Source organism: Lampetra planeri, chromosome 3, assembly GCF_965212315.1.
Source record: "Lampetra planeri chromosome 3, kcLamPlan1.2.h2, whole genome shotgun sequence".
Taxonomy (NCBI): domain Eukaryota; kingdom Metazoa; phylum Chordata; class Hyperoartia; order Petromyzontiformes; family Petromyzontidae; genus Lampetra; species Lampetra planeri.
The window spans coordinates 19,488,341-19,509,002 of NC_136109.1; the positions used below are offsets into that span (position 1 = coordinate 19,488,341).

The window sequence follows — 20,662 nt, forward strand, 5'->3', positions numbered from 1 at the left end:
GGGGAGGAGGGGGGGAGGGAGGGGGGGAGGAAGGAGGGGGGGAGGAAGGAGGGGGTGAAGAAGGGGGTGAAGAAGGGGGGGAGGAGGGAGGGGGGAGGAAGGAGGGGGGAGGAGGGAGGAAGGAGGGGGGAGGAGGGAGGAAGGAGGGGGAGGAGGGAGGGGGGGAGGGAGGAGGGTGGGGGGGAGGAGGGGGGGAGGAGGGAGGGGGGGAGGAGGGAGGGGGGGAGGAGGGTGGGGGGGAGGAGGGAGGTCGGGGGAGGGTGGGAGGAGGAGGGGGAGAGGAGGGAGGCGGCGGAGGGTGGGAGGAGGAGGGGGAGGAGACTCACGGCCCCTCCCCTCGACAACTCGGAATCGATTGCTCGGAATCGCCGCCGCGTCTAATCGACTCGGCGGATCGATTCGCTGGCACTTTATTTCCTGATCACGCCGGGCAGGTGGCGTTGTTGCGTGTGGAGCGGCGTTAAATATGGTGAGTGACATTTGTTTAATCTCTTCGCTACTTTTCTCTTTATTCTTGATTTATTTTCCCCATCACTATTAAAGGCGATTGTTTATTTTTGTTTGTTGGTGTATCGTCACTTTTATGCGACCACGCCGATCGCGTCCGCAAAGCTCGTTTTGTATCGATTTGCAGATTTCGTGACAGCAAGAATCCATACTCTTTGGTTCTTTCGGTAGAGCCACTGAATCGTTTTGTATTTTCAAGGCGCTCAGCAGCGGGGCCCGCAATGTGTCTCGTGTGGGGAGCCTGGCTTGGCAATGCCACATCGATAGGCTCCGCCGATCGATGTGCTGTTGAGAGACTCATGCAGCCAGCTATGGCTGCAGGGTTTTGGTAGTACATGTTGTTTATGTCGTTTATTGTGAAAATTCCGTCACAGTTCCTATGGTCACTGTTACATTGCTTTCATGGCTATATTTAGGTGATTTCGAAAAATGTACTGGTTTAGCCATGTTTGTTTGTTGTAGTATGGAGTTAGACTGATGGCCTTAATCTAAGTTGTCTTGTGGTTGTTGTTGTTTGACTTGCATCCCACTGGAATTTGTGCACACAGCGTTGGTGTACGGTGATTTTTTCTGCAATATTTTGCTGCCTTTTCTTGGATTTTCTGTTTGCAATCAGTCACATATTCACTTTAAGATGTTTTTTGGTCATGTTTTTGTTTTCTGTTTGTTGCGGTTGCACCCGATTCAAGAGCCGAATGGCTCACAGGGCTATACCTAATACATGAACTTGAACAATCGAACTCCTCCCGCGTGCCACGATGGACTTGGGACCCGGGCACTGGAATGTGGAGTTTAGCCGAGCTTCGTATGACGCACGACATCAGTTGACACCGCGTGGTTCCCAGTGGGATGACCGGGCCCCCGGCATACTAACGTGCAATGCAACACCGCGCCTCTAAGAGGCAAGGGCAGCCGATGGTTTTGTCGATGTGGGTCACGAAATGAGACGACGTCTTCATGCCGGAGGCATCCGATGAACGACGAAGTTCCTTTTTGACAGATGTCCAGCGACGCTTCTGCGGTCCTCGTCATAGGAACGTGGACAATGAGCGTGCAAATCCACAATCAACTCGAAGCCCTTTGTCACTCCACTGCTGGATGAAGCCCCCCCCCCCCCGGGGGGCCGTGTCAATTATGGGGGTTGTTTGACCATACTTCACCACGCCCGTCAGCTTGGATTGGTGGGGGTGTGGGGTTTCCATGTCATTCGCCAGTGATGTGAGCCGTGGTCAGGAATTTAATTACTCTTAGTTCTTTCGGTAAAGTCACGTAGGTAAAAATTGAAATTAAAATTAATAATAATATTATTTTATTTTTATAAATTTTAATTTAATTTTTTACCTACGTGACTTTACCGAAAGAACTAAGAGTATGAATCCTTGCAGTCACGAAAGCTTCAAATCTAGAAGGAATTGAATTCACGTTCTTTGGGGGTTAGAGTGCAGTGCGCTAACCGCAGCGCCACCGCTCCCCGACAAATCTGCAATGGTTCAGTGTTGGTGAATTTGGATTGACTCGCTCCTGCCTTGTCGATGTGGTGTGTCATGTAACTCGGTTGAGTGTATACGGCGGTGGGCGAGATCCACATTGCCACGACGGAATTCACTCTGCCCTGTTAAGACGACGTCTCCGGAGTAAGTTATGTTCAGATTCCACGTTTCTGTGACGGGGCCAAGTATTCCCCCTCAGACGCTGCTGACACCCGCTGAACAACAACATTCGCGGCTCAAGTATCAGTTCCCGTCGAAGTGACGAACAGAGTTTCATTTTTAACGGAGACTCGTGACTGCGTTTTAACCCAAAGACCAGCCCTAGTGGTTCCTACCCAATAGCCCTTAGAACCAACACTCGCCCTGACACTACTAACACGATAATAGGGGTTTTCCCTTTTTTTTCTGGCAACAAAACTGAAACCTTTTTACAAGGAATCATGTCTGCATTAACCACAATACTTGTGGTCAAAATGCAAACAAAAACCACACTGATAATATATGCATTGTCCTTGAAGCTGATTGGTCCACACCAGAGACAGCTTTCTTTTGAGCCTCGTCTCAATTGGTGCTCGACCAGAGGACGCCAAAAGGCCTACAGCTAAAAGACAATGCACTATCAAAGTAATGAGGGATCGGGGTGAGCATCTACATCATTAGACCTTCTTTGCCAGTACCAAAATATAATAATAGGGGTTTTCCCTTGTTTTTGACTAACACGACCAATAACCCCAGCGTCAACGCTAGCCCTAACACCAATACAGACTCTGGACTTTGAAAGTAGTTGTAGCCCGCCGCCTTACCTTGACCGCTTCACACTAGCAATCAGTTCCTATGACCACTGTTACATTGCTTTTATAGCTTTATTTTGGTGATTTTGAAAACGTTTTGGTTTAGCCATGTTTGTTTGTTGTAGTACAGAGTTAGACTGATAACTTTAATCTGAATTGTCTTGTGGTTGTTATTGTTTGACTTGCATCCCACTGGAAGTTTTGCACAGCGTCTAAATGCGGTGTTTTTTCTGTAAGACTTTGCTGTTTTTTCCAGGATTTTTCTGTTGCGTGTAGTCACTTTAATATGTTTCCTGTTCATGTTTTTGTTTGTTGCGGTTGCACCGAGTCAAGAGCCGCATGGCTCACAAGGTTATCTCCATATATATAAAAGGCAAAGTTGTGATTATGTGTGTCTGTTCAAAATGTTTAGCGTACTTCCCGACATGCAACAAACTGGAAATTTGCCATGTGGGTACTTTCCAGACTGTGCACCATGCAAAAATTATAAAAATACGCTTTTTTCGGGGGGGGGGGGGGGGGGGGAGCTCAATAATGCATTTATTTTTTGCACGGCAAGTGAGCTGTGACGTCACAGCTGTCATGTGACCCGTGCACGTGGAAGCGTTACGCATTGTAGTGTAGTGGTTAGCGCGCTGCGCTACGAACCCGGCAACCCGAATTCGATTCCCGCGCACGGCCACCACCGCTGACGATTATTTGAACCAGTCCTGGGCCTCCCCTAGGTCCACTCAGCCTCAAACAATTAACTGGTGTGGTGTGTGAACATCGCCACTGGAGAGACAAAGGCGGCCGGGCGTGGTGAATTAAGTCCCGGGCGATGCCGGGGTAGTAAAGCTAGTACCTAATAAATGAAAATGAAACTATCCATCACACCGGCACAAGCACTAGTCTGACCACAACATAAAATCTACCCCGAGCACTCGCCCTCACGGGCACACAAGGCCGACCCACAACCTTGACTACAACAAGCCGAGCACTAGGCCTGCTGTATGTGATGATGATAATTGTTGATGATGGAGATATTGGTGGTGTTGGTGGTGATTATAGTGTTCATGGTTATATATGATGGTAATCGATTATAGTGATGATAATAATGATAAGGATGACGGTGATAGCTGATTATGTTAACTCAAGACGATGACGACAATGGTGATGATGGTAATTTTGGAAGTTAAATTGTTTATGGTTATATATATATATGATCATATCTTATTATAATGATGATGACGTTGGTGATGGTGCTAATGGTGAAGGTGATGGCACATTGTGATGACGATGGTGGCATTTGCGATGCCGTTGAAGATAGTGATGTTGGTGGTGATGGTGATTTGTCTAGGAAGGAGCGATGTCTCTGGTGGTGTTCCTCCTCTTCTCGATGACGGGAACCACATGGTGTCACGTCTCCTGTCTCAACGGGGAGGGGAAATCCGTGGATTGGTATGTGCCTCTCAGGCTACCCCACCACGGACACGTGCACCCACTCTCTACAGAGAGACTCGGCTTCACAAGACGGGGCCTCAGGACCGGAGTCTTGATTGAGACTCAACGCTCGGAGACTGGGTATCATCAACATTAGGGTCTTTATCGAGACTCGGCTGCAGAAGACCGAGTCTCGAGATCAGAGTACTGACACTTGGGTGTTAGGAGATCGGGCTTTGTGGTTCTATTTCCAAAAACAAATGTCATGTGACCGCACACGACCAGGATTTGAATTCAAAACTTTCTGATAATGAGTTATATGCTGCATCATCTATTTTAAAGTGATTTGCATTTTGCAGAAATAGGGGAAGTCAGTCATGGCCAGAGGAAGGGTCTTGAGCCTGGACTTGGGCATGGGCAGGAACTTTGATGGAGTTTCAGTGTATGGGGGGTAACAGAGGCAAAATAGTTGTGTTTATTCTCTTGTACTCCACCTGACAAGAAAAGGGAACATTCCGCTTCGTGTGCAGTACCCCATCGGCCGCATGTATTCAGGCTCGCAGCCATTATACCCTGCTGCAGGTGAACTGTTAATGCGTCACCCTATCAAAGGAATTTGAAACTCCTATTCAGCCCTTGGTAAGGCAAAGGTTCCCTAACCCCTGATCAAATTGAAACGGCATCTCAAGATGCTGTTTACAATCGTGGGATGTATAAAGACAACCGCCAGACCCGAAAACAGATGACTGATCCCTATGTTCCACTGCACATGCGAGCCAGCCCCGAGCTGTTGTTGTATATATTGTGTTTTGAAAAAACATTTTTATGAAAAATGTAATTTAATGAAATTATGCATTTTTTAATTATGCAAATACATGCGATTATGCAAATTATGCTCGGCTTTGTTGCCTAGGGGTGTGTTTATTGTGAGTCATTTGTGTGTGATGTGATGCTCAGCTTTGTTGTCTAGGGTTGTATTACAAATCGTGATAATACAATGATTCTCGCTGAACTTTTACTGATTATGATTTTAGTGCAATTATGTCCGGTCTCAGGATTCAGATGTCGCCGCAGGATACAGATCTCATAATTAATATTATTATGCATGAACTTAGGAAGGAACCACTCAGACTCTTCTGTGTTAAGCATCTTTAATATCTAAAAACTCTCTAATATGTGATCGGAATTACCACTACCGTACTCCTGTAGATGGCCTACTCATCGATCCGTACAATTAACCCTCAATGGTTTCGTTGTTAAAACTGAGCGATAGAACAATAGGCTAACTCCTCAGAGTAGCGCGACCATACACGGCGGTAGGAGAAGTCCGTAAATATGACAATATTCATGGGGAGGGGCTGGTCACCCCGTGGTGCCCTTATAAAACTCAACGTTTAACCTACTCACGCCGGCTTGTGCCTGCCCTCACAGTCGGGCATATTTGTGGAATACACCACGCCGCTGTTGACCCTGGCCATTGACCGAGCAACCCAACGTTCCTACCAGCCAGAGGTCGCAAACGGGTTTTGATTCCTTACCCGTACCCGGCCGCACCAGGGTCGCAAACGGGTACCTGTACCCGTACCCGGCTGGGTACGGGTAGCCGGGTATCGGGTAGGGTACGGGTATCGGGTACCCGATTGCGACCTCTGCTACCAGCTCCCTCCGCAGGAATGTGTTTATAGCGGTTCTAACGAGTCAGTGGCTTCCGCTGTGCGGCGTTCTTTGCACTGAACATACCTCGGGTCCCCAGCAGGGGCGCTGGGTCGGCGTGTGGATGTGTGTGTGTCTGTGTGTGTGTATGTGTCTGTGTGTGTGTGTGTCGAACACACGGCGCTCTTGGCTGCGCCATCAGTCTCTCCACCGCGGGGTGGTTGCTGAGTCTGCACGCTGCTCACGTTGGCGGCGGTGTTGCATTTTTTCTTGGAACTCGCTGAATCCATATATATAAGAAAATCTATTACATAAAAAAATAGGCAATATCACTGTAAATATATGTTTTTGGAAAAGGCATATATACAACACTGTTCAAGAGGCGCCAGTTTTGTGTTTCACTGCACTCGAGATGTATATAGACGATTCTCTGACATCACACACACACGTCATTAGCACCGCCTCTGGCCCTGCTTGTGAGGCTGGCATATCACGGTGCGGTTCCGGGTCAGCTCCGTAAATAGCCAATTTAAAACCACCCGAACAGCGAGGGCCCCCGGCTTGGCTCGGATGTGCCAGTGGAAAATAGGTTTTGGATACTGACTCAATGTCCAAAGGTGGTACCCATGATGGAGTTCCGTGTGCTGCGTCCCCACCCTTCCCCAACCGCGTCTCGCAGGTTCATAGTCTACAAGCTGCCTAAGGGAAAAGATTACCTCTACTTGGACAAATCAACGCAGAGCTGGCAGAAGGCCCAAGTTGATGTCGATGACAATTCCAGCCCTGTTTACCAGACGGTCAACCAGCTCTACAACGGGAACACGACCGAGGTGAGACCCAAACAGTGCCAACGAGAGGCCCAAATACTTATCAAGGCGAGGCCCGAACACCGCCACCAAGATGATTAATTATGAGTGGTTAGATCTATAACCTGAAAACCATCAAAGGTCATCCTTGTGAACAAGACCATGCTGACATGTTTGTCGTAATGGACTGTTTCCACCCCCCCTGGTGAAAAAAGATTGGGATTTTATCAGTTTGGATGAAAGATTAGGTCAAACATCTCAGCACAGTGCCATCCTGATAATATGCATTGAGAGTCTCCCTTAAGATGTCATCAACACGATCAAAGCTATTGAAAAGTGAGGCCTGAACACTCACCAAGGTGACTGACCTCTTGTTCCCAACCTCAGAGTCCATGGCTGCTCAGCTGTTGCGCAAAAACCATCCCCTTCATCCCCCACACATGCTCCCCTGAGCGAGCACTGTTCCCCGGACGTGAGAGCGAAGGGGACATTCCGATTCGCATCTTGGAACCAAAACAAACGCGGCCAAAACCTCATCGACTTGGCGGTTTGCTCCTGAGTTGGCGAATAGGAGGCACAGGAAGATTTTCACCGGAAAGGCAAACAAAAGGAACCGCTAGCGTGAATCGGCCCCATTGGCAAGTGGCTGTGACGCGATGCTGTTTTTATCCCGAGCGCGTCAAGTATAATGATGATAATAATCAGGTTTAGTCGCATACAGCGTCGTCGTTATTCATGCAATTTGCACGTCATAATCTCTTGCGGGACCACAGACAAGTTGGGAAGCAACAGCCAGGCAGTGAGCCAGCTCTACCAGAAATTGCCTGAGCTCTGCAGTCCTCTGGATATTAAGATGTTTTTAGCCGTACAGACAGGAAAGATCAGGATCAGAATATTGAAATATACTGGAAGCATCTGATGAGCTTATACAGCTCTTTTTTACAGATGTCCAGTAGGGGCGGGTAAGAAAGTTACAACAACAAACACTACAAAAACAGGATCGTAGTGCAAAGTTCAGGAAAGTTAAACAAATCACCCAAAACACGTACAAATAAAACGAAACCATCCCCATCCTACCAGGCAAAGCCCGCTAAGGTATTAACTTATTTTGCAGAAGCGACCTGGCCACAAATGATAGGTCAGCAAAGTGACCAATTATTTCTATATTTATCACGGCAAAATAATTTCAATTATCTCAATGCACGTTTCTGAATGTGGAGGGGAAGGCAGTCATGGCCAGAGGAAAAGATTATCCTCTATCATATTTGTAGTGTTCTTTATGAGCCTCTCCTCGTTGCGTTCATTGCGACACCCGCTCATTGTCGTGTGGCGTGCAGGCCGGCGACGTCGCCTTCATTCTCTATAACGATGAACCACCCAACTCCCCTCGCTACGACAGCATCTGCGGCCACACCAAAGGTGGGGGCCCACATCACGCTGTCCCTTGCACCCCGCCCACCCTCGCGCTTCACGGATGGAGGGGGCGGGGTGGGGGGAACTTGAGTTCGGATCTCACTGTTTTTGGTGACTCAGGAGAAATTGGACACCAATTAGGAAGGGCATCGTCTAATACTGGGGAGGGGTGGTATTGTGGTTGCGTGAATAGCCGTTGCCTCGGTTTGCTTGACGAGTGTGGGATAGAACTAGGGCTGGGCTAGCATCTAGTTTTCTAGTGCATTTAGGTTATGGCTACTACTAGGGTGTAATTGGCTGGTGTGATTAGGATTTGAGGCAGAGCTATTTCTGAGTTTTTGTTGGTTGGTTGGTTGTGGTTCTGGAAATAAATTTGGCTGCTGTTACGATCTGGTTGGCTATTGCAGTGTGTATGAGGGCTCAGGTTTTAGTTTTGTTGGTTACTTTTGTTAAGTGTCAGGATCATGGATAGAGCCATACCCCTACATGCCACACGTGGGCAATGTCGCTCCTTCCTTCCTCTTGGTTGACCTTACCCACCGGGTGTTCCGTGATAGAGGAGGAGGAGGCGGTGAGGGCAGTCACAGGCCTCGTGGCTGCATCAGAAGGACCGTGACGGCCAAGACTTTGGGATTGGAGGGGAGCTCGTCCGGAGGCTCTGCCAGGAGGGCCTTCTGGGAAGGTCGCTCATTTGGACAATTTCCAAGGAAGGGGAGGGACTGCAGGAGCTGGCGCCGGAGGTTGGATGGTGGTTTATTCTCTTTCGGTGTTAGCTCCCACCCTTGAGCGGGTAATGGTGGCTGTGAACGCCGGTAATCCAGCACTGTCGAGGCAGCGAGGGTTGGTGGATCGTACACATATCGTTAAACTCCCTTCCCGTGGACAAGGAGGTGCCATACCCTGGCTAGCCAGAAGAAGGCAGTACAGCAAGTGGACCAATCTCCATCTGTTTCCATCTGTATGGGATAGATTATTGCCCCCTTGCACGCTAAGCTTTCTCTGGGTGCTCTGGTTTCCTCTGACATGTAATCACGAAGTAATCGTTTGATATTGCATTAATAGGATCACAGGGCTTGGGGAGGGTTACTCATGCCTCCGAGTAATTCTCTCTCTTCATGAGTGGGCGAAACACTCTGCGGCGCATCGCAATTATAAATTATTACGTAAATATCATTGCTGTTTTTACACGAGGTTCAGGGCTAGGTCTGGTGTCACAGTAAGGACTCGTGTCCTCCACCACAAGCAGTTTGCCCTTGGCCCCCTTTCTCCCACGTATGGCATTGCCCCTGTGCTGGTCACACGCCGGCCGCTGCTGCTGCCCCTGCTACCCCTGCTGCCCCTTCCCCTGTGCAGGCGTCGTGATGCTGGACGGGGCGGGCGGCTTCTGGCTCGTGCACAGCACGCCGCACTTCCCGCCGTCGGTGCCGGGGCCGTTTGCGTGGCCCCACACGGCGCTGCGCTACGGCCAGTCCTTCCTGTGCGTCTCCTACGGTTTCGACCAGTTCAGCGACATCGGTGGGCGCGCTGTGTTACGCACGCACGCACAACAACAAGAACGAAAACGATTCTATTCTATTTTGTTGTATTTATAAAGTGCCTTTCACCAAGGCGTTTAACAATAATTGTTGACTACAGTACAAAATGGTAAGATAAGGGATGGGGATCAGGTAGTGACTAGGGAGGGTGGAGGTAGCGAGGTGGAGGCTGCGGCAGTGGTGGCATTAAGGGCGTTAGGCAAGAGGCCACGTGACCTAGGTGCCATGGGTTGACTGGCTGAGATGAGTGGCAGTTAGCTGCACCAGCTGTGCCCCCTACTGGTCCAACTGCGCCAGAGTTACGCACACACACGCACAAAGACATTCCTGCATGTAACCGGTAGGTGGTGTTAGCGAGCATCTGTGAAGGAGGGCGCAGCGCACGAGAGAAGTTGGCGTGACCAGCATCTCGCGTGACCAAGCTGCCTTTATCTCCCCGGTGTTTCCAACCATGTTTTGTAGCCCCGCAGCATACAACACCAATCATGAACAGTGGCCATCCATCCATGCGCTATCCAGGCTCAACGCTGCTTATCTCCTGAGAGTTTGGAGAGAACTGAGTAGCTTGACAAACTTGCGAGGGTTATCTCTGAGTAATGGGTACAGACTGCGATAACAAACGCTTATTTCACTGGCTTGGTCATAGGCTTCTCACGTACATATGTGATGATGCTGATGATGCTTATAATAATAGGGCTATCGGTGATGACGTCGATAATGACGACGAAGATGACGATCGTGGCGCTGACATGAAAATGATGATATTGATAGTGACAATGATGGTAACAATGATGACGACGTTGATGACGTTGATGACGATAATGACGCGGCGATATTTATCACAGCCCTGCAGCTGCGCTACAACGAGCCAGACCACTACAGCTGCCAAGTCGGGGCCCAGCTCCAGGACAAGTTGCCCGACCTGCAGGCGCTGTGCGCCAAAACGAAACTGCAGGTGGAGTCCACGACGCGTGTTGTCGAGCTCACCTCCTCCGCCGGGAAAACCTTCCGCAGCTTCGCCAAGACACACCACTTCGACGACGGTGGGTCACGTCGTCGTCCGTCCGTGGTGCACGCACTCGCCGGTCCACATAGAGGCTCGCTTGTTGGACTGGCCTGGCCGCCCCCTCCCCGTGCTGCTTGTAGTCACGCCCGGGCTTGTAGTCTGCCTTGGAGAGGGTTCAAGTTTATTTAGTTTAACCTGGTGAGAATTCATCGGCGGCAGTCACCTGGGTGATATAAATGATGGAGGCAGAATGGATATAATGCAAACAACATGGTACAGCGATGAATAAGATGGAAGTTGAATCCAACACAAGCAAATAAGAATGAGAGTAAAAACAACATGGTTTCATAGGAAATGGAAAACAGTGCTGAAACATAATTAATAAGAAATTCAATTAATATCCCATAACAAAAGTTGGCCTCGGACAAATTACTTTAAAAAACTCTCATAGTAAAACTACGTTACAGAAACATCAACACAGACTTGGGATATAGTGTGTAAACAGGTACATGATTTGTGTCAAATACAACTGCAAGTGAATTTATAATCAAGAATCGACAGCTTGACATCAAGTTGTAATTCAGATGGGAGAGTGTGGGCGATTCTCAGTTATAAGCTGCTGCTGGTGGTGGACAGTCTCTTTATAGAATGAATGCTTTTACACGTTGGACAGTCTCTTTATAGAATGAATGCTTTTACACATTTTTTTATCCCACGATTATGATACCGATTTACAGGATGCTTAAATGTCTGTGCAATTCAAAGTGCATTGCATCACATCTCATCTCAATTACTCTCGTGCCCCAGAAGCAACTCTCCCGGCGCAGCACAAGTTGAACACAGCACCGTTCTGCATATGGGGAGGGCATAATGATGATGGGCTGAGTCAAACTCTGGAATGGGATTTCAACTCGAGACTCTTCAGTAGTGAGTTGAGGGCTTGCTGTGACTAGCTAATGCCCCTCTTATGCTGACCCGCTTATAATTGCCTCTCCATGTGTGCACACGTCAGACCTAATACGTGGAAGTGGTGGCATCTAAGCCCAAAAGCTTAAATCGCCTCCCCGTGTGTACGTGTGTGTGTGTGTACGTGTGTGTCTACGTGTGTGTACGTGTGTGCGTACAATAAAGCAGAGACCTACATCTCTGCTTTATTGACCTGGTCAAGGCCTATGATACCATCAGTAGGACTGGGCTCTGGGTTGTTCTTCGTGCTTTCGGAGTCCCTGACCCTCTGCTCACGATCATTAAGGACCTTCATGATGGTGAGCGGGCCCGGGTAAAACTACGTGGCCGGGAGTCGGAGCCTTTCCCTGTACACCTTGGGGTGCGACAGGGATGTCCTCTGGCTCCCACATTATTTAACATCTATTTCGACTGCGTAGTTCGTGAAGCCTTCAATAGCTGTACCGGGGGAATTACCATTTGGTACAGATATAATGGGAGGCTGATCGACGCCCGGGTGCGATCAAGGGATGGCTCCCTATTGGTCAACCACGTTATGTATGCCGATGATTTGGTAATAGCTGCTCATTCAGAAGAGGAGTTGGAGACGCTGCTGCTGAGACTGGAGCGTGCCACTAAGAGGTGGGGCCTTACCATCAGCCCCACCAAAACTAAGCACCTGCCTGGGTATTTTGTACCATCGGACACTCCACCCCCACAACTCCCAATTGGTGATGGGGCAGTTGTGGAGAGAGTGGAGAGTTTCCCATACCTGGGCAGTGTGCTTATGACCGGCTCCAGTTTATCAGCAGAGGTCTCACTCCGAATCAGTCGAGCGGCAATATCTTTTCATCGGTTGCGTAACGCTGTGTGGAAGCTACCTGGTCTGTCGCTCCGCACGAAGCTTCAGGTCTTTTCGGCCACGGTCATTCCCTCCCTTCTCTACGCTTGCGAAACGTGGACCCCCCTAGTGGAGCATCTTCGCCGGTTGGAAACATTTAGGCTGGCCTGCCTACGATCCATCCTGGGTTTAACCAGGCTGGATTGTGTGAGGAGCTCACAAGTCCTTGAAAGATCTGGGCAAAGTCTCATCAGTGAGCTCCTCCGGCAGGCAAGGCTGCGTTGGCTGGGTCATGTAGCCCGCATGCCCAGCCACCGCATGCCTAAGCAGCTTTTGTTCGGCCGGATCGAGGGGGCTAAACGGGCGCGGCACGGGCTAGAGAAGAGATGGAGTGATGTGGTACAGGAGGACGTGGAGCTGAGTGGACTTGCCGATGACTGGTACCAGCGGTGTCAAGATCGGCCTCAGTGGAGGAGGCTCGTGAAGGACGCTACTGGGCAGTTGGAGGCAGTCGCCCTCCAACAACAACGGAGGGCGGAGGAGCGACGCTCACAACAACGAGCAGAGCGCCGGGTGGCTAAAGCACAGCAAGTTGGCACAGTAGGGGGCACAGGTGGTGCATCAGTCAGTCATCTCGGTCATCTCGGTCAGTCGACCCGTGGCACCTGGGTCTGCCCCGTGACCTCCTGCCAGCGGGCGTTCGACACTTCACGTGGCCTCAAGGTGCACTTGGCCTGGCACAAGCGTCGTGGTGACGTCACCGCCACTTAGTGGCGAATGGCGGTTGTTGTTGTTGTTGTTGTACGCACGCGTGTGTGGGGAGCGGCAGTGCAACAGTAAGCGAGTCGCACTACGAACTCGGCGACCCGAGTTCAATTCCCACTCACGGCCTTAATTGGTGTTGGCTAACAGCACTTTCCCCAATAGTCTGTTCAAGGCTATATGGGGAATCTTGTGTATGTGTTGGCCGTGTGGGTGTGGGGAGCAGTAGTGCAGCAATTAGTGTACTGCCCTACGAACTCGGTGACCCGAGTTCAATTCCTGCTCACTACCAACACCAGTGACAATTATCTGAACCGGTCCTGAACCGAGGTCGACTTAACCTCAAATGATTACTTGGTGCGGTGCGTCAATATCGCCGCTGCGGAGACAAAGGCGGCCGGGCGTGGTGTTGGCCACCTAACCCCTCGTGTGCCATGCCGGCCTTGATATTTTCTCGCTAACAGCACTCGCCCGGACAGTCTGTTAAAGGCTATATGGGAGATCTTTGTCTTTGTGCGTGCGTCAGATCTGTACGTTGACTTGGTGGCACCCAACCTCAAGAGCAGCCTCTACCTGGAATCGTGGGTCCACGGCGTCGGGGTGTTCGACTCAAACTGCTCGGGCGAGTTCTGCGTTTGCCGCGTCTCTTCCATCTCCCTGCCGAGCGTTGCCCCTTTCTCCTCCGAGGAGGACCACTCCAAGTGGTGTGTGTCGCAGACGGGCGGGTCCACCGGCGGCGGGGCCTGGACCTGCGTGGGGGACATCAACCGTAACCGCGGCGAGGAGTACCGGGGGGGCGGAACAGTGTGCACCGATGACCCCACCATCTGGGCCGCCTTTGCCAAGGCCACGACCCGCGTGGAGCCCTGCCCTGCTGGGCCGCGAGACAACAACAACAACAGGGGGTCGTGTGACTGTGCTGTGCCCGCATGCCGTGCCGGCTACGTTGGCTTGCCTGGCTTGTAGGGGCTATGAGGAGGGTAAAGGGGTTAACGCAGAGTCTGAAGTGCATAACGCTCTTTAGCGCGGAGACTCCCCGATTAGCTTCATTAACTTGCGAGGGTTATCTCATGGTAATGGGTAGAGTCTGCTATAACAAACGCTTATTTCGCTTGCTTGCCTAGATCGTACGAGTGAACACACAGCAATTGGTGTGCGCACCGCCATACGGCTAGAGACTCTTTGATTGCCTGGCTCGTAGGGGTTAACGGTCATGGGTACTAACTGCTACGGGGTCTTGAATGGGCACCACTGTAACATAGAGACTAGGCACTGGCTTGCCTAGCTTCTAAGGGTTAACAGTGATGGGTACATGCCACTATAGCAAAGGACTTCCCTGTTGCACTGGCTTGCCCGGCGTGTAGAAGTTGCAAGGGTTCAGAGTTTAATTATTTGACACAGTCTGAGGTGTTTGATGCTGTAATAGTGAAACTCTGTTAATGGGATGGGTTGACTAACTTTTAAGGGTTAACACTGATAAATAGGCGCTCACCGCTACTTTGCGGAGGCTTGATTATTGTGCTGGGATTGCCTGGCTTGTAAGAATTAACACAGGGTCTTGGGTACGTAATTGCTGTAACAGAGACTCTCAATGTAATAGCGCCTCCCAGCTTGTAAGGGTTCACGTGAAATAAGGGGTGGTATGCAATGAGGCTCGCTTAATGTACCGGCTTGCGGTTTGTGGGAAACTCACTCGAGCGCAAATAATGTGCAAGTAATACTCTGTCGAGTGTTTTTTTTAATGTGGAATCTCACAATTGGGTTACCTTAGCTGGACTGCGATGTAAATAATCTCTGCGATGCACATGGATACTTCCTTGTGGCACTCGCTCGTTGGGTTTGTCATTTTGCATTGCCGACGTGACAGATTGTGCTTTTTTTGGTGAATCGCGTTCATTTGCCCGGTGTAAGCTCCTGGCCCACAGTTTGAGCGACGAGCTCCGCTTTGGCGTTCAGGGTTTCTCTCAAACCCCAATCCTCGCGATTCGCTGTCGCACGTCTTCTTGAGTTTTGTACCAAGTGTCATGCGTTCAAATACAAATCCAGAGGTTACAAGCTGCACACGCCTCGTGATTGCGAAAACATGTTCCACTTGTAATTAGAGAACGGAAGTTCTAAGTATGTGTGTCCCTCATGGCGCAGAGATGATTATTAATTATTAATGATGATTAATGATGACGTCACCCTGCTGCTGTTGCTCTATTTAAGACCGGGAGCCAGAGCAGAGCCTCACCATTCTGGCGAATTGCCCGATGATGGTGGATGCAATTACCAGCGAAACGTCGTACTCAAAAATTGTAAATGTTGTGGTTTCACACTTCAACACACCGGTGGGCTAAAGCAGTGAACTATTTGTCTTTTGTCAACGTGACACTTTTTTACTGTTTGGCCGTATCGGGTGGTGGAGGGTTACGACACATTTATAAATAGCGCGATCTAAACCCAAAAACGTTGATTATGAATAATATTGGTCGCGAAAGCCTACGTGTTAAACAGAGATGATTATTAATTGAAGTTAAGACGATTTGTGTGTAGGTGCGTTACATGGTGGCACAGTGGTTAGCACACTGCACAACGAGCCTGGTGACTCATTCGGCCACCTTCAGTGACGAACATGTGAACTGGTTTTGGACTTCCCAAGGCCAACTCGGCCTTCTATGTGTGCCTAGTGCGGTGTGTGACACGTTACCATTGGGGAGACAAATGCAGCCCAGACGGGGTCCTGGCCACCACCCACCCCTCTGTGTTCTGTGTTGGCCTTCACAGGTGCTCTCTAACGGCACTTGCCCCAACAGTCTGTTAAAGACCGTACGGCGGATGTTTGTCTTTGTACGTGAAGTGCCCGAACTGATGCAGAAGATAATAGCTTTGTATGTCATGGGATGGGGGTGCGCTACTGGACATCTGTGAAGAAGAGCTGCATTACTCATCAGATTCCACCAGTCTAAATATTCTGATTTTTGCAGTAATGGGGCACGTGCAAGTAGGTACCGACTGAATTAGTATTTGAATGGAGAAGACACATGACTGGGGTATTATTGTGCACGCAATGTGTGATGATAATTATGTTAATGTACCATTTTTGGGCTCCCACCTGACCAGTTATATAGGGCTCTATAGGCTGCAGGGCGCCACAGTTTCGAGATGTTAACTGCCTCGTCTGGTATACAGGAGGTCGTTGGTTCGACCCTGACGCCTGTATATTTGGAGTTTGCATGTCTCTGTCCCCGTGGTCACGTGGATTTTTCTCCAGGTTCTCTGGGGTTTCCCACCCACATTTAGAAACATGCGTTTAGAGTATTTGGCTGCTATAAATGTCCACATGATAAGCCACTTAGTTGAGCTATCATTTGTGGACAGGTCGCTTCTGAAAAAGAGCTATATGGCTCAGTGGGCCTTATCTGGTAAAATAAAAGTAAGAATCATCGTTTTTAATAGTTTTAGCATTCGCACATCCGGCAGAGAAAGCTCTCATGATGATGCCACTGCCATTCAATTATTCGTATTAGCTGCATGAATTCTAGAATATATATATTTTATACAAAGTGTTTTTTGTTACTGGCCACTTGGCATATTGGGCCTGTGCTCAGAAACCGTGATGATACACGTATAATACTGGTAGGAACGAAGTGAGCCAGCCTACAATAGATTATATTGTCCGTCCGTCCGTCCGATGTCCGATTAGGTGTAGCAACATCGCCCCCTACTGCAAACACTTGGCAGGACCCTACAAAAACCTTTAGACTCAGCGAGGCTTTCCTGGCTAAACAAGTGTAACATTCCCTTATAATTCCCTGAGATAGTTTTTAATTAAAACATTTAAATTAAAAATTAACTCACAGCGGCCTGAAGCCTACAGCTAGGCCTAAAGCCTAGAACTAGGCCTCAAACTCTTCCTTCGTATCGTACCCCCGCCATTTCATTTTATTATAGCCATTCATTTGTTCGTTCCTACCAGCCCACCCCGCAGGGACCTGTTATCTACGATTTGCAGCCTGTCAGCCAACACTGGTATAAACATAGGCATTTTCGTTCCTTTTCTATTATGTACATCCACAGTGACTTGCGCACAAACACGTCGTTGACCACGAGTACCCCGTCCCTCTGTTAGCCCCCCCCCCTCCCGATACGTTCCATTCATTGGCTACCACATTCTGATAAGCCCCTCCCCTCCCTCCCCCCTTAACTGGTACTTAAGAGCTTGCCTCCCTCACTTGATGCAGCAAATCTGGCTGTGACGGTCCCACCTGATGACGGAGACTTGTGTTGCCTCGGAAACGTCGTTATTTTTATTGTTTTATTTTTATTAATTTTAATTTAATTTTTTACCTACATGGTGACTTTACCGAAAGAACTAAAAGCAGGAAGGGGGAGTCGCTGCTGCTCACGTCACTCGGCCTGCTGCCGTGGCTCGTGTGCAGTGCCTCCACTCGGCTATGGGCCACTTCAGCCCGTCGTGTTGATGGGGGGGGGGGCTATAGGGGACTGAGCCCCCCCCTCTGCTCAAGGCTCAGCCCTCCTAAATTCTTATAGTTTAATTCTAGATTTGAAGGTTTTTTCGGTAAAGTCACGTGGGTAAAAAATAAAATTAAAATTAATAAAATTAATAATAGAAATAAAATAATAATCTTATATTTCGATTTAAAGCTTTCGTGACTGCAGGGATTCATCTTCTTGGTTCTTTCGGTAAAGTCACGTAGAAGGGAAATAATAAAATGATAAAAATAAAACATAATAACATAATAAAATAATATTTTATTACGTTTTATTTTTATTATTTTATTATTTTCCTTCTAATAATACAAATAAAACATAATAACATAATAAAATAATATTTTATTATCATGTTTTATTATTTCCCTTCTACGTGACTTTACCGAAAGAACCAAGAAGAATACTCTGATAGTTTAGGCATTGAGCCTCACACGGGGGGAGCTGCCGCCAGGCATTATGCCCCATTAGGAGCCCTGTTGGCGTCTTCCAGTCACCATTGTTTTCTGTACCCCTCGAATTTTTGTATGCCCCCCCACCCGACCCCCCCCCCCCCCTTAAACAACATGACGCTACAGGGTTCCTTTTGGTCAGTTGCTGCACTGGAGACTCTCTGGCTTGTCATGTTTTGACACAGTGCCGGGCAGGTTTTAAAACGACCCCTCCATGTCCATATAGTGAACAAGCATTTTTTGTTGACCTCTTCCTGAAATGTCGTGTCTGATGTCTTCTACAACGTAAAAATAAACTTCGGCGTGTATATTTTAATTGGTGTTATGTGTCAATCCGTCTGTACGAGATGCCGGCCTAATAATTAGAGGATTCTGATGTCGTGATACGTGACATTTATTTTTGCATGATGCGAAATGTGTGCGAGCGCCTAACAAGCCATTCTGGGTGCTTTGAAAAACGGCCATGGTCACGAAATACCGCCGATTATTTACCGTGCAAAAAAAAATATTTTTTAAGGCCACATGTTATTGATGAATGAGTTTCATAGTAATTGTTTTGTTTACTGCACTATTGGTAACACAGCAGCATCACCAAGAAGACAGTTGTGTAACCTCTGGAAGATGACCGCCTCTCAACCACGAGGTGTATTCTGTACTCTGATGCGTTGATGTGCGATGAAAAGGGTCATTGCCCAAAACGTCGCCTATTTTACATATGTAATTTTTCTCCCACTTGAGGCCACAGTGTGATCGACTGTTGAGATAACTTGCGCAGATAAAACGAGGCACAACGAGCGACCGCGTGGAGCTGGCTCGCATGTCACTGGCTTGCCCGGCTTGTCGTGCCACTGCTGAACAGTTCAGCTCGTCACAGGTTGCCTCATTTCCACGGCCGCTAGGAACCGTGCTAGAGCAGTGGCCGAGTGCATTTGGCACGGGCCCTGGTCCGAGAAATACAACGGTGGGGGGAGGGGTGGAGTGCTCTCTCGCTGTCTATTTCCCCCTCTGTACAGCCCGGCACCTGGGCTCACCCGGCCTCTGGGGCCCGGTGCAGTTGTGCTGCCTGCACGCCCAAAACCTGTGCGAGAGCCAAGCCAGCGCCCATTCACACGGCAGCAGCCCACTCTGATGACACTGTGCAACACGATTTTTGTTCCTGGGTAGTAAGTGTTATCTTCCTATTGCTTATGCCTCAAAAGTATAGAAAATGGCTATTATTCTCCACAAACTTTGCTTTTGTGACCAGGACTTTATGTTAAGGAATGACACAAATGCACACCACGTTTTCTCATTGAAAATAGGTACATTTCAAAATATCACTGTCTTGGTCACAAAACAAAGTCTTTGGGGAATAATAGCCATTTTCTGTGCTTTTGAGGCATAAGCAATTAGAAAATAACACTTACTACCCAGGAACAAAAGTGTATTTTGTTTTTGTTACACAATGTTACGTATCTTGAACTTCTTTCTGATTAGAACCGGTTGTGGTTGGTTCTCGAGTGTGGCAGAGCCAACCTTGGGAAGGGTGCGGGCCGCTTTCAGCCGGGCCCACGACAGAGCCAGTGGCGAGGTCACGGGGGGTTGCTTCTGTGATTTTTTTTACTATAAAAATGTTTTAGCAGGTAAGGCCCACTGCTCTTTTGAGCTCTTTTGAGCTCTTTTTCAGAATTGGCCTGGCTATCACAAATGATAGCGCAATGAAGTGGCTTATCGTGTGTAAATGTCCCAGCCTTCTGATGTTGCTCACCCACCCGGCCAAAATAACGCAATTAAAGGCTTCCCCCCGCCCCTTATGGGGGGTTAACCATAATTCACCTTGGTAGTGTGAGTTGAAGTGGGAGGTAATACCGATTTAGATAACACTCGTCACTGATGTTTGCCCCGGCTGGGAATTGAACTCGTCTTGCTGGGTGTATAGAGGAGTGTGCTGAAATCGCTACCCGCTGTGCCACCGGTCCACATTTCTCAGAATTTACCAAATGTCTAAAATGTATTTCTGATCTTTCTATTCTAATATTTTCAACGATGAATCACATTTCAGCACTCTAGTCCTTCCAGAACATCTTTAGAATTGACATCGGTCACTCACGGCCGGCTCTGTATCTTATTGAGTCCGACTACTGAAAAAGAGAGACATACACATGCATGGCAAGTGGCTATATATTTGGCAAATACACGTATACAGGAAGAAAAATACATCTGCTGTAATCTATGCCACATGCGGACACAAGAGACATGAGAAGACTCCCATGGGAGTGGGGGGTGGGGGGGTTGTCAGGTGCGGCTTCTCCGGTAACGCCTTCAGCTCCCTCTCGCATTCAGGGCCACGCAGCTCAGGCAATTGTTGGCAGCCAGCTGCCTTGTTCGCTCGTCTGTTGTTTTCCGCGCGCTCCGAATCATTCGCGGTCTCTTCTTGAGAGCGAAGGAAACATGCGCAAGCTGCATATTCCAAATGATTCTTACAATCGCAACATATCACGATCCACCACACAGCCCATGCCGAGAGCTGAGCCGAGCTCTAAACACCGTGGCTCCCATGGGACTGTCT

General features: G+C 48.9%; 1 protein-coding gene across 1 annotated transcript; it reads left to right on the forward strand.

Annotated features, from left to right (window-relative positions):
* Positions 1–370: 370 nt before the first annotated feature.
* Positions 371–18,430, forward strand: LOC144739926 (deoxyribonuclease-2-alpha-like). Its single transcript, XM_078622812.1, has 7 exons — positions 371–469; positions 4,128–4,228; positions 6,543–6,693; positions 8,007–8,088; positions 9,436–9,597; positions 10,463–10,660; positions 13,698–18,430. The coding sequence occupies exons 1-7, from the start codon at positions 467–469 to the stop codon at positions 14,135–14,137; spliced, it is 1,137 nt and encodes a 378-aa protein (XP_078478938.1). The 5' UTR covers positions 371–466; the 3' UTR covers positions 14,138–18,430.
* The last annotated feature ends 2,232 nt before the right edge of the window (positions 18,431–20,662 follow it).